The 14,865-nt window shown below is 40.7% G+C and overlaps 1 protein-coding gene across 12 annotated transcripts in view; it reads right to left on the bottom strand.

The window, feature by feature from the left end:
* Window positions 1-1,989: 1,989 nt before the first annotated feature.
* The window catches only part of GPATCH2L (G-patch domain containing 2 like), a 48,192-nt gene continuing 35,316 nt past the window's right edge, over window positions 1,990-14,865 (bottom strand). For 5 of the 12 annotated variants that reach the window (XM_087922002.1, XM_087922000.1, XM_026712196.2 and 2 more), the window contains 2 exons: window positions 10,533-10,630; window positions 1,990-2,546 (listed from right to left, as the gene is read on the bottom strand). In XM_087922002.1, the coding sequence (XP_087778128.1) occupies window positions 2,485-2,546; window positions 10,533-10,630 (160 nt within the window). In that variant the 3' untranslated portion in view covers window positions 1,990-2,484. Of the gene's footprint in view, window positions 2,547-5,241; window positions 6,071-10,532; window positions 10,631-14,865 lie in introns of those variants that run through there. The other 7 variants (XM_087922003.1, XM_087921997.1, XM_026712186.2 and 4 more) reach the window with 2 other exon arrangements.

Below are 14,865 nucleotides of genomic sequence, written 5' to 3'. Positions count from 1 at the left end.
ACATTATAAAAGCATATGAAACATACCAAACCTTTCTCTGTTCCTAAGCATCATTTCAACTGCTAGCTGAATACACCAAATATTACAAGGGAGAATTGTTGCCTACTTGCATTTCAAGATCCACCCAAATCTGCAGCCCCATTCACCCTGATTTTTGTACCCTAATATATTGGGTACAAATCAAATGTATTACTGTGGTATCCTATTCAACACTCAAAATCATTTTCAACTTGTCAACATTAAATCCAGCAGATTTCTAACAGAGAAGGGCAGATGATTTAAGAAAGCACCAAAGGGCATATAATATAGCATAGAAAAGCGTGCTGGACTGATTATATGGACATCTAGTTGTCAGGCTCCTAAATATGAATGCTGATACCTGAAATGTGGACTATTTTGCAGTCCTGTTCACATATGACTCTTTACCACGATAGGAGTAACAGGGGAAAACATACAAAATAAAAAATATAAACCAGTAAGCAGTGCTTCAAAAAAAATACCATTCACATATATAACTGTATATACACACACATACATAAGTGATTCACAACAGATAAAATGTAAAAGCTTCTCCCATATTAAGCTCATCTGGAAAATATTGCAATTGTATTGCATGCTACTTCATAATAAGGGAAAGCCATTTCTTTTAAACTTTTATATCTGTGCTATTACTTGTACCAACAGATAGTCAGTTTAAATGAACATCCTTCTGAGCTCTACAACAAAACAGCAAAAATATGGAATATTTTTAAAAGGTGGAAATCTCAATTCAGGATGGTTTTGCTTTGTTGATGTGAGTTTTTTATCTGTGTCCAGGAAACTAAGCAATATTTATGCAGCTGTGCTTAGGAGTATGTCAAGAAGAGTGATAGTTGAGCTGTTGTTTGTGTTCTATGCTGGACAGAGATTATAAAAGATGAAAAGCCATGGTCGTTGAGATAAACTCTAAGTGAGGACCATGAAGGAGCCAGAGGGATAGAAATCAAGCGGGAAAGGAAGATCGCTGAAGCAATGGCTCAGCCCCTGTGAAAAGGCCCTAGAAGCCTGAAATAGAGATGGAAGTTGTTTATTTGGCAGTGGGATTTAGGACAAATATAGCTACTATGTTCCACAATGACCCAAATGCAACCTAGCTACTTTTTATTTAAAACCAGTTGTGTGCAGGGGCTTTCAGAAGTTGATGGCTCCAAACTACTTTATCTAAAAGGCTGTAATACAGCCACATACATCAGGGTAATATAGCAGACGTCTATTAAGATAATATACAGAGTATATCCTGCTGGTCGCCCATTTTCATTATCCATCACTTCAAAATACTATGTATTTCAAAGTTTCTTGACACAACCATTCAGTCCAGAAATTATCATTCTATTGTTTGTTCACAGGGAAAATAGAAAAGTGAGCTCAAAGGGGAAATGCGTCTCATTTAAATCAAGTTTAGGACATTCCAGTGATTCTGGAAGAAAAAAATCAGAAAGGATCATTCTACATAAAGAACAACTTAAAAGGGATTTAACTAGCACACAGGTAGTCTTTGGGTTATGATGGCAATTGGGACTGGGTAGGGGGTGCTGCAGGATGGTGAAAGAGTAGAACTTACTGGAGCAATTGGCAACCTTCCCTGCTGGTTTCCCTACGAAGTGAACAGGAAAGGTTGCAAATAGCAAATCCATAATATGATTTCCGGTGATGTTGTACCAGGAGTCAGACACCCAGAAGATCAGATTGCAATTGTGTGACAAGGCCAAAACATCTTGAGGACCAGTTGCATTTTCATTTTTTCAGTGCCGCCCAAACTCTGAACGATCACTGAATGAAGAGATGTAACTGGAGGATTTCCTGTATTGTGCTTGATTTTTTTTCTAACAAGTAACTGTTGGGAAGATGATCCCTCTGTAGCCCTCAGATTACCCAATTTATACCAAACATCTACCGTATTCACTCTGTTCAAATAATCCATGCTGGAGTGACAGAGTCTGCTTCTTCAAATACAGCAAGTAGAACGTTTCCCTGTTTAATACAGAAATTCTAGTACAATGGATACAATATGAAGAGGTCAGTAACAAAAGTAAGCATTTTCAATAAACAATAACATTTTGCACATATCCACAATATTTGTTTGCTTTGAGAACAAAGAAGCAAGGGTGCATAATAACTATTTTGCACACCAATAGAAACATTACTAGTATAGAAATCTCAACACTGATTACATCTGCATTTTTATATAAACATGATTTGCAGGATATATTGAGTAATCAAATAACATTGACATATCACATAATAATACTGAGAGACATTTAGTGCCAGTCAAGGCAACTGATAAAAATAGTGATATACTCTGGTGTCCAACAGATTAAAAAACAGAACTAGTTGCCAAAAGAAGAATTGCCTGCTTTTAGTACCGTCTCATATGGCATTTTTAAAAAACTGTTGGAAGTAGTCATGGTGATTCTTTCTGATGGTGGATCGATTCTGGCTCCAGAGTCAGTTCTGGTGGGTCACAGGTGGATCGGGGTTTGATGCATCTATGTGGATAGATAAAGCTGCTAGAACACAACGATAAAGAAAGAGTGAAGAAAATTCAGTGAAAAGTAATGCCAAACAGATAACAAAAGCTATCATTTTTAACATCAAGATTTATGTGCCAAACCCCACCATTTATTCATTCCTGTTATTACTAATTAATTTCCTTTCAACCATTAATTTTTTTTCAACCAGTCTGGGGTGAGGGTGGAGGCAAACTACTAAAATAGTTTAGGTTTCTACAACAATATTTTATTGCCTGCTTGATTTTTTTAAAAAAATGTAAACTTGCAAGCCGCAGTTCACTGATATTATGTTTTGTTCTCTGATCAACATATTCTGTCCAGTCAGTCACTGCACAAACATCAGTAAAACATTTTTTTGCCAGACTGCAAAATGCAAGAAGAAAAAAATCAAATCATTCACAGCTCCTTTGAATTAACTCACTCTAAATAGTGTTTCTAGATTTCTGCATGCTGGCAGAAAAATACTGAGAGTTGAAGTCCACACATCTTAAACTTGCAGAGTTAAGAAACACTGCTCTAGAGCAGGGGTGTCAAACTCGATTTCATTGAGGGCCACATCAGGGTTGTGTTTGACCTGGGGGGGGGGGAAGGGTGCATTGACAGCTCAATGTCAGTCATGTCGGGGGCGCCTGTGGTGGCCAAGTGCTCTGCCAGAGAAAATGGGCTCCTGAGATCTGTTTTTGGCTGCCACAGCCTCCTTGCAACCTTCTGCCAATGAAAACTGAACTCAGGAGGGCCGTGGGTGGGAGACCTGCATGCCGTTTTCATTGACAGAGGGTTGCAGGAGGCTGTGGCAGCTGAAAACGGAGCTTGGGAGCCTGTTTTCGCTGGCAGAAACACCGCAGACTTGTCCTTCACTGTTTCCAGGGCAGCCCCGTGGGCCAGATCTAAGTACCCTGAGGGCCAGATCTGGCCCACGGGCCTTGAGTTTGACACCCCTGTTCTAGAGCTTTTGAAAAGCACTTCTGAATTCACATTGGACAGCTCCGGTAGTTACAGCAAGTCCTCCTGTTATTACACATTGTGGCAGGGAAGCATACTTCTCTATCTGTTCTTTCTGCTTTATGTATTAATACATCCAGGGTTGTGCTTGTTTTATGCCTGGTTGGAAAAACTGGATTTTGTCGCCAAAATAATTAAAAGTCTATGATGAAAACAGTAAGGAACTATCTATAGTCTTCTCAGCTCCAAAGGTAGCTCAAAAACATCTACTGCATGTAAAAATGCAGGATAATCTTGTTGAATCTACTTTACAAATAGTAATAGGATTCAGACTAAAGACCATAAATATCTTCTAGGCAGTGTGGAACAATTTGTCTACCAAGAGAATGAGACAAGATGGAAGAAACTGGCAGCCTAATCCATGCTCAGTGCCTATCCATAGCACAGGAAAAGGATCAAAGAGAGAACCGGAAATGTATTTTTTAAAATCCATTGAGAAGAAAAGTCAAAGATAGGTCAAGATCATACAGATAGAGATAAAGGACCATTTATGAATTCAATGTCTTCATAATTATATCACTGAACAACAAACAAATACAAGCTCAATTCCTAGGTCTAATATGCAAAATGTTTAGATAAACTATCATTCTGGACCCCACCAGCTGACATTTCCTGGGTACAGTGGAAGGAGCATGTCCTTCTTGCTGATCAGGGAGGGCAAGCATAAACTGGGGAGGGGCAGTTCCATAAGTAAACCAGTCCTAAGCTACGAAGGGCTTAGCCTATCTCTTCTGGCTAGATCTTTATAGTCTGATGGCTCCATCTTCAAAGGCTAGAAAGCTGGATTGCTGGGAATCTTGGTCTCAATGTGCTAAAGGTTAAAGGCAGGTGTGTTTGCAATAAAGCCAACCACAAATTGATGGTGAATGAGATAGCAGACTTTGGGGGCACACATTTCTGAAACCTGGTCAGAAGAAGGCAACAGTGTCACCTTGTCTAAAATCTGTTCAGCTGTGTAACAATCCCTTTATCAGATTTGAAGAAAGCCAGGGATGGAGGTGGGCATACCTATTAAATTATCTGTAGCCAAAGCTCCTGCTCTCAAGATACTGAGGTGGGAATGCCTATCTGTTAAGCTGGAATGCAGAGAAGTTTGGAATCTTATTGCTATATCAGCCACCCTCCTGCCCAGCAGGCTTCCTCACCAGACTGCTGGAATTGGTCTCTGGACTGGTGTGGAGAAACACTATCTTCTGATCAGGGACTTTAGCCTCCTAGTTTGGAAACTGGCTCTGGGAGTACATGGCCTCCAGGGCAATCATGACTTCCTCTCAGATAATCTCAAGAGTTAATAAAGATGGATAGTCATATATTACACATCAACAGCAGATCTGGTGATGGAGGAACGTTCCATTTCCCCATGGCTATAGCCATTTATTTGTATGGGTTTGGTTTTTTTTGCAGGAGACCACCAAAATACGGCAGAAACTGACAAAAAAATATCATGAATTGTAGTCATGTGACCACAGGATGCTGCAACCAGTCATAAAACTAACCCACCCGATATACAGTCATGTGACTAGGGGAGCAATGTGACCATTTATGATAGCCAGGCATACTTTATGGGCCATAAAGCATCCATTCCATGGTCATTATAACTTCAAGCGATTGTAAAACGACCCATCTTTAAAAGCAAGGATTACCTGTATCCAAGACATTAAAAAAAGGAAAAAAAACAGACAGGTCCATATCAATAGTATACCATTACATTTAATTAAGATTTTAAAAGAGAGACAATTGTAGATTGACGCTTTCCCTTCCACCATAGAATGAGGGTAGCATCTTCGGTAGACTAACTGTTACTATCTAAATTCAGTCAAAATTCAACAAAACTTTTCATAAATGGAGGAAGGAAAGGGTCTATGACAGAGGAAGATTTGTTGCTGCATGTTTAAGAAAGAAGCTAAATTCATCACAGTGACAGGGCAGAGTGTTGGCAGAGATTTGAGCTATTTATTCTTTTAGGAAAATCCTATAAAGAATGACATGAGGAAGCCTCTATCTGCAGTCTTGTTCATCACGTTGGTGAGGAGTGTGATAACAGATGTATGCAGTAGTATGATTTAGTGCCGGGAGCTGGCCCCTGATGTGTATTAATACAGCAGCAAAGCGGAACGAGCTTCTCTTCATCACTCATCTCTATAAAAGAGGTGGAATCCGAGATGGCCTGATGTTAGGCAGAGCAAGCCCATTTGTTCTGCTGACTGATGGAGCCAGCTCAGGCTGTGTCCTTCACCTCGGTGGGGCACTCAGGTTGCATAAAGGAGTTCACTGAAGCAGGACCTGGTCAACAAGTGAGTTGAGAGCAATCCAGCTCAGACGGAGATCCGTGCTGAAGGAACATCCTTGCGTGTATTATAGACTCCCTGAACTGAAACCTGGCTCTGAATTCTGATTCATGTCCAACTTTTACTGAAGCCACAAGAATTTGTCAAAAGAAAACGGCATCCGCAGTGAAAGTAAGTTGCCGTTCATAAGCTAATCGGAGGAACTAGGCAATAAATGGTGACTGAAACAAGCTGCAGAGAGGGAGGGAGAGGGAGAGGGAAAGAAAGAGAGAGAGAAAGAGAAAGAAGGATTGTCCAATAACTAGGGATGCTCATCACACAAAATACAGAAATGTATTTTGCTTTCTTGGAATAACAAAGCATTCAGTTACACTTGAAAAAAAAGATTCACTTATGACCACAGAAAATGCACCCCCCACCCCCCACAAAATCAGGAACCAAAAGAGACCCCCAAGTTAGTTTATCAGGTAGAATTTATAAATCCTGTTTTGTCTTTCTTTCTTTCCTTGAACTCTGCTCCAGTGATCTCTAACCGGGTCTCTTTGCTTGGATGTAATAGTGTTTGAATAAATGATGCTGGATACCCGGCAAATGTAACATCGCTATTCCTGCACTGGCTGCTGATGTGTTTCCAAGTGCAATTCAATGTGCTGGTTGCTACTTTTAAAGCTTTACATGCCTGGGACTGGGTTACCTGAAGGACTGTCTTTTCCAAGAGTTTCTATCCATCCAATCTGGTCCAACAGATTGGGCATGCTGCAGATTATATCAGCCAAAAGTGTCTACTGGCAGGAACCAAAAGATGGACTTTGTACAACACTGTAATTGTACAACACTGTACAATTACTGAAGTAGCCATGTTGGCGCAGTGATTAGAATGCAATATTGCAAGCTAAATCTGCCCACAACTAGGAGTTCAATCCTGACTGGCTCAAAGTTGACTCAGCCTTCCATCCTTCTGAGGTGGGTAAAATAAAGAGCCAGATTATTGGGGGAAATATGCTGGCATTTGTAAACTGCTCAGGGCTGTAAAACAGCGGTCGCCAACCAGTGGGCCATGGCCCACTGGTGGGCCGTGAGAAAATTTGAGTGGGCCGCAGCATGCTGAGGCGGACAGGCAGGGCAATCCAGCAGTCTCCCGTGTCGTGGCTGCTGTCTCCTGCCTCAGCACATCAAAGAGGCCGAGCAGCAGCAGGAAGAGCGCGGACCTCCTGAGCCGCAGGAAGCAGCTGCCCTCAGGTGAAGATGTTGCGAGGGGGGGTCTCAACCCCTCTTCCTCCTCACCAGAAGCGCTCACATGCTCAGCAGGAAGGAGGCAGCTTGTCAGGGGCCAGAGGGGCAGTGAGTGTTTTGCGCGTGAGTGCTTCTGTTGAGGAGGAAGAGAAGCTTCTGGGGGGGTCGAGCCTCCCCCTTGCAACTTCTTCCCTTGGGGCATCACTGGCAGCCGCTCAACCTCCTCAATGCGTGGAGGAAAGAGGCAGGAGGTGACACTAATTCAGAGGATCCTTTCCCCTCACCCCCACCCCCTCGCAGGCCAGGCCTATGCATCGGTGTCAGTTTCTTCGTCCCTCTTGGTGCTCTGCTCTGCTGGGCCCCCACTCACGCCCCCAGCCATCGCTGCCCAGGAAAAGCACAGGAAAAGCTAGCAGAAACATAGCTCTTGCTGGGGCGAAAGAGCTCAGATCGAGGAAGGCACAGGCAAGAGAAGACGGAAGCTGCCACCTTTGAAAAGCGCTGCTTTCTGTTGCCTGTGCCTTCCGATCTCCACTCTTTCGCCCCAGCGAGAGCTGTTTCTTCTCGCTTTCTTTTCTGGGGGGGCAGCAGAGACGTCAGGGTTGCTCTCCCCTCTCAGCATGCCAGGCCTGGAGGAACGCAAAGAACAAACACACGTTTCCAGTGCTCTCTCATCTGACCCCAAGGAGGATTGAGTGGTGGGAAGGGAGCCGGGAGAAGGGTAGGAGGGAAGAAGCCCGACTGGCTTTCCTTTGGCATGGGGAGAACAAATGCACAGACCGAAAGAGGGAAGACGGCTCCTAATAACCAGCCCATCTGTGCAAGCGAGAGCTCAAGCTTTTCTGGGCTTGACACCCCACCCACCCCCACTTCTGCCTCCACACAGGGAGGGATCCTTCTCTGCTTGGAAGCAGTGGGAGAAACTTGGGAGCTTAGCTTCAGGGAGTCCTCTTCTTATATGAAGGCCAAAGTGGGAGGGTGTTGGCTGGTTATTAGGCAACTTGCAGCCCGGCCCTCCTTCCCTCCCCCAACTCCAGGCAGCCACACCTGGCAAAGGAGGCAGAGGTTTCCTATGGCTTGAGGGAGATATGAGATGGCTCTGCTTTTCTTCTGTTTGAGGGGGAGCCGGTTCCTCCCCGTCCAGATCTTCCCAGCCTCCAGACACCATGTGGCTTCTTAAATCCTCCCTCTTCCCCCCACAAAGGATGAGAGAGACCCCTCCTTTCCCTTCACTTTGTCCCACAGTTATGATTAAGCATTTACAATTTTGTTATAATTAAATAAGCATTTTTATATTATATATGTGTGTGTGTGTGTGTGTGTATAAATTAATTTTTAATCTTAAATTTATATTTAATATAAAAATAATTTTTACATTAAATATATTATCTTTAAAAAAAATTCATATTAGTGGTCCTCGTGATTTAAAAGTATGAGTTTGGTGGTCCCTGAGGTCGAAAAGGTTGGCGACCCCTGCTGTAAAACACTATAGAACAGTATATAAGTCTAAGCGCTATTGCTACAACTACCACTTTTGGCTTATTTGGCCTGCTCCTTGCTGTAGCTTTAGAAAGTTATACAAAGATGGCTGTCTTGACAAGAATTTGGGCACTAGTGATGGTGACAGATTGCTTTTTTATTGGGGAGGGTTTTCATTGTGGTAGATCTGATTTATGAGGTTCTGATTTTAAGGGGAGTGACAGGATATTTGGATTTTATGTTATGCATGATACTGTAAGCCATCTGAGTTATTGTGATTGAGTGATATAAATCTAAATAATATATGAATCAAACAAACTGCAGCAGGAAAGGTTTTAGTTCATCTCCCCATAATGCCTTCCTTTCACATAAGCTAAACTCTTTAAAGATAGTTTGGCATGATCAAAATATAATGGCCTGTGTATCATCATTTTTTTGCCCTAAAAACAGAAATCTTCAATTTACATTAAATGTTAGGCATTTGTACTTCTCTTGGATTCCTTCAGACTCTCTCCCCTTCTCCATTCCTCAGCTGTTTTGAGGGTGGTTTGAATTTTACCAGCAGAATGATAAAATTGGATGCAAAATGGATACACATTTAAGTCTTTCCTCAGCCATGTAAACTCACTGAGCAACTTTAGGCCAGTTGGTTTTTTCTCAGCTCTTTGTCCAATTCAACACTTGTATACTAATTACATTTTGAGACTTTTTTGGAATTTTCTGTAGGCTGCTCTGCTTATGTTCTGATGTCATCTGAAACCACATCATGCTATTAGCAGAGTCCATGATTGATAAATCACACTGGCTGGCATTGTACAACATAGTTAACCAAAGTAAAATTGACCACATACAGTAACTGTGTACAATCTGTAAAACTGACAGAGATTTCTTGCCATAAATAGTATATTATGTGAGCAGGAAATCCAGCCAAAAGTTTAAGTACCCCTATATTAAACAAATTCTGAAAAAGTGTATTTTCACTGGGAACAGATCTCTGCATGATATGATTATTTATTAATTTTTTCTGACCTATCCAAGTCATAGGGATGGCACTGCACAGTATATTTAGGGTACCCCTAACTATTTTAAATCTAAGCTTCTCCTAAACACAGTAAGGGCATTAAATTCTATGGCTCACAATAGAAACTCCTTGGTACTGTCACACAAAGGAACTCTGGCAGTATTTTTCATATACCAGTATGTTAATATTTGCTCATTGATAGTAATGTATTTCATAATATAAAATGATTTTATTAAATTGGGTCCTTTTAAAAAAAAATAGGCACCATGCAAAATAAATTACAGGAGTCTAAAATATTGGGAAACATATTGGGAAAGACTTGTCTAGATTACCTTGGGATCTCATCATGCTTCCTGTAGCAAGAACTAGCACTGTACTTTAAAACACAATATAATTTTTCCTAGTAAGTATGATGTTCTTCAGTCAAAGTGCCCAGATACTGACATTAAAAAGCCATAAATATCCTACTTTTCTAAATCAAAATCTTTCCAAGGAACCACAACTGGTGGCTGGACAGGTTAATCTTAAAGGAAAACAAATTTTGTGGGAAGCAACACCACATTGTGCAGTGCAGCTGAATTGTGTAAAACGAGTCAAGTTTGCATACATACAACATACACATCTTTTACCATACAAAATAATTTGCTTCTGTGAGCTACAAAACACAATGTGCTGGGAAGGCTCCAATTACTGCTGACATCTGCGTTTTCATCAGGCACTTTTCAAACATTTGCAAACCAACAGTTACTATCAAAAGGGCAGTTTCCAATATTAAATTTGGCATTTGTATATAGCAAATGAAAAATTGATATAATATTGCCATAGGATGCCTGCCTTTGATATGGTCAAAAACAGTTGAAAAGGCAGATCTCTTAAACTGTGGATCTTCTCATGAATTTCAAATAATTTTCCCTCCAAAACTGCCACAGTCCATATCACTACCACTGAAGAAAGTTTTACCTGAGTTGGGGCTGGAAAGTGAGGCTGTTGCCATGACTGGTTTGCGTTTTCTCTTGATATCCCTTGAGCATGGTGGTCCCAGATGTATATTAGTCTGCCTAAGGAATGAATAAACTATACCAATTAGAAAAAGAAGCCAACAAACATCACACTGATGGTCTTTTAAGAGAAAATGCATCAGCCAGATAATTTTTAATTAGCATCTACCGTGCACTATTTTTATAATACAAGAACAATTGTTTTTATTAATTGATTGATTTGATTTGAGCCTGTTTCTTTGCTGAGCAATGAATGCAGCAAACAAAATTTAAAAAGATTTAAAAAAACCAAAAACATAGATTAAAGCTAATAATCTAATTATGAGTATAGAGATTTTCAGTCATCCAGGTTATTCAGCTCTCAGAGCTGAAGAAGCTTCTTGGATGAGAAGCGAAATGTCTTAAAAGAAAAACAAAGTCCAATTGCCTCTTGAAAAAGCACCTTTGGGATAACAATCTAATAATGCTAACGGTATACAATATAGCAAAACCCTGCAAAAGAAAGGGGACTTGAGAGATATTCTACATTACTGAGGGAGTAGGAACCAAAAGCAACCTCACAGGGAATGTTTTCCATAGCACTCTTCCAAAGAGCAGAGATACTGTACATTTCCTATCCTATGAAGAAACAATTAATGATAATGCACTGCCAGACACAACACCACTGTATCTCGTGGGACCCAAGGTCATCTCCACAGGTGTCAGATGAGAATGAAGAGGAGTGCCTAGGGAGCCCATCAATGAACCTAATTGGACAATGTGACCTGTGACACTTGGAGAGGGGTTCATTTACTATTATAACTATATTGAAACTGCAGGAAATAGTCACAGTTGGTTTTACATTTAATGGTGCCAATATGATGTGCCCAATAAAGTTCTTTGAGAGAGATCTGAGTCTCAGAGCTCTGATTTGCTTGGGCTCCTTAGTCAGAACCTTGGCAAAAGCATTTCTATTAGATTTAAGCATATTTGGTCCATTAATAAATGAGCTAAAGAGAAATGGAGAAATGGAGATATCCATCAGCAATGAGCATATTCACTTTTCTAATAATTAACTACATTCTTATGCTACTCAAGAGAATTAGCACACTGCCAACTGCAGGAAAAACAAATAAAACCCTAGCATTGGGCCAGAATATCAACATCTCTAAACAATAAGAATCATTTAGAAGTTATGTTTAGTTGCAAATACAGTACTCAGAATGATAATCTAACTAAGTATTCACTGGAAGCAGGAAATAAGTCCTTTCGTAATGAAATATTGAACCCGAGCAACAATAAAAGGTTTCAAAAAATCCAAGATATACACCCTTTAAATCTACATACATATAAATGCATATAAATGAAGGGTCTATAATTAACTCACTGGCAAAAAGCAGAATGTTAGACATTACAAAAACAAATCTACCTTAATTTTCTACCAGAAAGCACCCAAAGCAGAATTGAAATATTTTAAATTATTTGAATTATATGAACTATAGTAATGGAATTGCACTACAAAAAGGTGTAATACAGGATAACTGGTTGTCTTTTAAACAACTTATTCAGCTATCTTCATGGAAAGGAACCATTAAGAAGAAATACTTCCTATCAAGGGTATTAGATTGACAGTATTCAGCTCAGCTATTGCTGTTGTACACACTGCATCCACAGCAGGCAGCATAAAAGATACCTTTTCTAAGCCTTGAGGTACCACCTGGGGCTATTTCTGATGCCTTCAAAGGTCAAAGTTAATAGTGAGAACAGAGCTCTTCTGCCTCTTTGAAATGACACCAGATAGCTGAACAACCATGTCTGATCTGCACACTGCACATAGAAACCAGTGTTCATCCAATCAATTCAATAATCACATATTTGTATCCAGGAAATAGCTCATTATACAGCATGGACAAGTGCCCAGGTATAAAAATTACATCTAATTCAAAAGCTTGTCTACTCCAGAATGGCAAATAAAATGCCTTAGTGAAACAAAAATTCCACCATTTTCCTCCTGCCCCTTAACACAGCCATACAAAGCTAATAATCAAAATGTATGGGTAATTAATTAACAATTACCCAGGTGATTAATTCTTTCCACCTTTGCAGCACGTAACACAGTACCACCATCTAACACAGCGGTCGCCAACCGGTGGGCCGTGAGAAAATTTTGGTGGTCCGCAGAGAAATCTCACCCCCAGAGCACCCCCCAAAGCAATTAATCCAGGCTGCGCAGAAAGAGAAGGCTGCGCCCACATGGCCCGCGGGAACCCTCCCGCCCACTCACTCCTTACCCAGTAAACTCGCCTGCTAAATTGCTATTTTTCCTTTTTCCGACCATCATCTGTTCTGCTGTGCTGGGAGATTTAGATTAGCTAGGAAGCAGGAAATGGTTGGACTTCTTACTTTCTAGCTAGTCTTTAGATCTTCGGCTCAGCACAGCCGAACCCCCTTAGGACTGAAGGTTTACTTGCAAACAAATTCAGAGACTCACGGCAAGCAAATTTGAGAGACTGAGCTAGCCGATGGCAGAGAGATAGATCACTGAATTATTCTGTGAGCAACTCAATCTGCCTGCTTTGCCTGATTTTGGGTAAAAGTTGCTCTTTTTAAAAATAAAAAATTCAATATTAACATGCTTGGTGTGTTCTGAGTTAATTTTATGAGTTTGCTTGCAAGCAAGTTTGCTTGCAAGACTGAGAAGCCAATGGCAGATAGATAGATCTCTGGATGAATCTGTGATTCTGTGAGCAACTCAATCTGCCTGCTTTGCCTGATTTTGGGTAAAAGTTGCTCTTTTTTTATAAAAAAAAAATCAATATTAATATAAATATTTACAATATTTACATACAAGACATGCCCAGTCAGTCACATGACCACCAAGCCACACCCACAAATTTGGCCACACCCACAAAACCGGTTAGTGGTCCCTGGGATCTAAAGTTATGAGTGTGGTGGTCCCTGAAGTCCAAAAGGTTAGCGACCCCTGATCTAACAGACCTACCTGCAGGGACAAGTGAAGATTTTTTTCTGAGTGGCTAAGCAATTAATATCTTCCTTTAGACCAGAGACATTTTCTGGTAATTGTCCCAGGAATTCATTTCATTGCCTACATTGACAGAGCCAAATGTTCATATTATCTTCACCTACTATGCATTCAACTGACGATCCAATGAGTCCAAAATATTACTTTTCTCTGTTTTTTAGGTAAAGGATCTCAACAGGCACTGGCTTTGCTTGGGAATTTACCATTTAAGCATGGTATTTATCTTTTATTTATTTATTACATTTATTCAGCCATATATCTCACAAAAATATGACTCTGGATGGATGGCATGCAATTTATTAAGACAATGAATTTATAAAAACAATCATTACTAAAATTACAAAACAGTCATTATTTAAATATATAAACCACATGGCCCAAGAGGGAGTGAATATCAGCCACAGTGATAGGGCCATCTAAACATTTCACTGGTCCCTTGGGATTCCCATAGCCAGGTCTTAAGGGACTTCCTGAACATTTACAGGAATGACGCTAACTTCACTCCTTGTGAGTGTTGTCTCATTAGAGCTTTAGCATAGGGATCTCCAACCCCCAGCCTGTGAACCATCGCCGGTCTGCGGCAGGCCAGAAACCAGGATGCGCAAACAAGCAAAGCCCTATCCACAGGATGCAGGCAGCATGTGAAACCACGCTCCCTCCGGTCCATGGAAAAACCTCTCTCCAAGGAACTGGTCCCTGGTGCCCAAAGGTTTGGGGCCACTGCTTTAGCACACTACCTGTGTAAAGGAAAGCTGTAATCATCCTCAAAAGGAGGCATTCCATTATTAGACAATACTCAGTAACACGGGGAGGAAAAAAATCAAATCTGCGGCCACAATGCGGTTCATAGATTTCAAAACCAAAAAAACAGTGCAGAGAAAAGTGCTCACTGCCAACTTCTTCATGTTTTCCACTGCAGAGCACAGTCAAAAACAGAAGTTATGATAGGCAAGCATGATTAGTAAATGCTTTGTGCCCTTAAAGAGCAGCAATTACAGGCATGTGAAGAGAAGGAAAAGAAGCCCCTGAGATGCTCTCCGTCACATGCCTCCCAAGAGGCAGCAGGCCATTAAAATTCCATGATGTAGAATCAAAAAAGCCTGGGAACAGCCAGGAGGCAATACAGCAAATTAATATACCAACCATCTCCAGGGAAAGAGACAAAAAAATGCAGAAAACTCTCTTCACATTGGAAAATAAAATTATACTACTAATGATAACAGCCACCAAACACACACAGACACAGAGTACTTCTAATGATGGGTGTGGAATT

The sequence above is a fragment of the Pseudonaja textilis genome, chromosome 1 (assembly GCF_049901715.1).
Source record: "Pseudonaja textilis isolate UNSWEBS1 chromosome 1, rPseTex1.2, whole genome shotgun sequence".
Classification (NCBI taxonomy): domain Eukaryota; kingdom Metazoa; phylum Chordata; class Lepidosauria; order Squamata; family Elapidae; genus Pseudonaja; species Pseudonaja textilis.
This window is presented reverse-complemented; position numbering and strand designations above follow the sequence as displayed.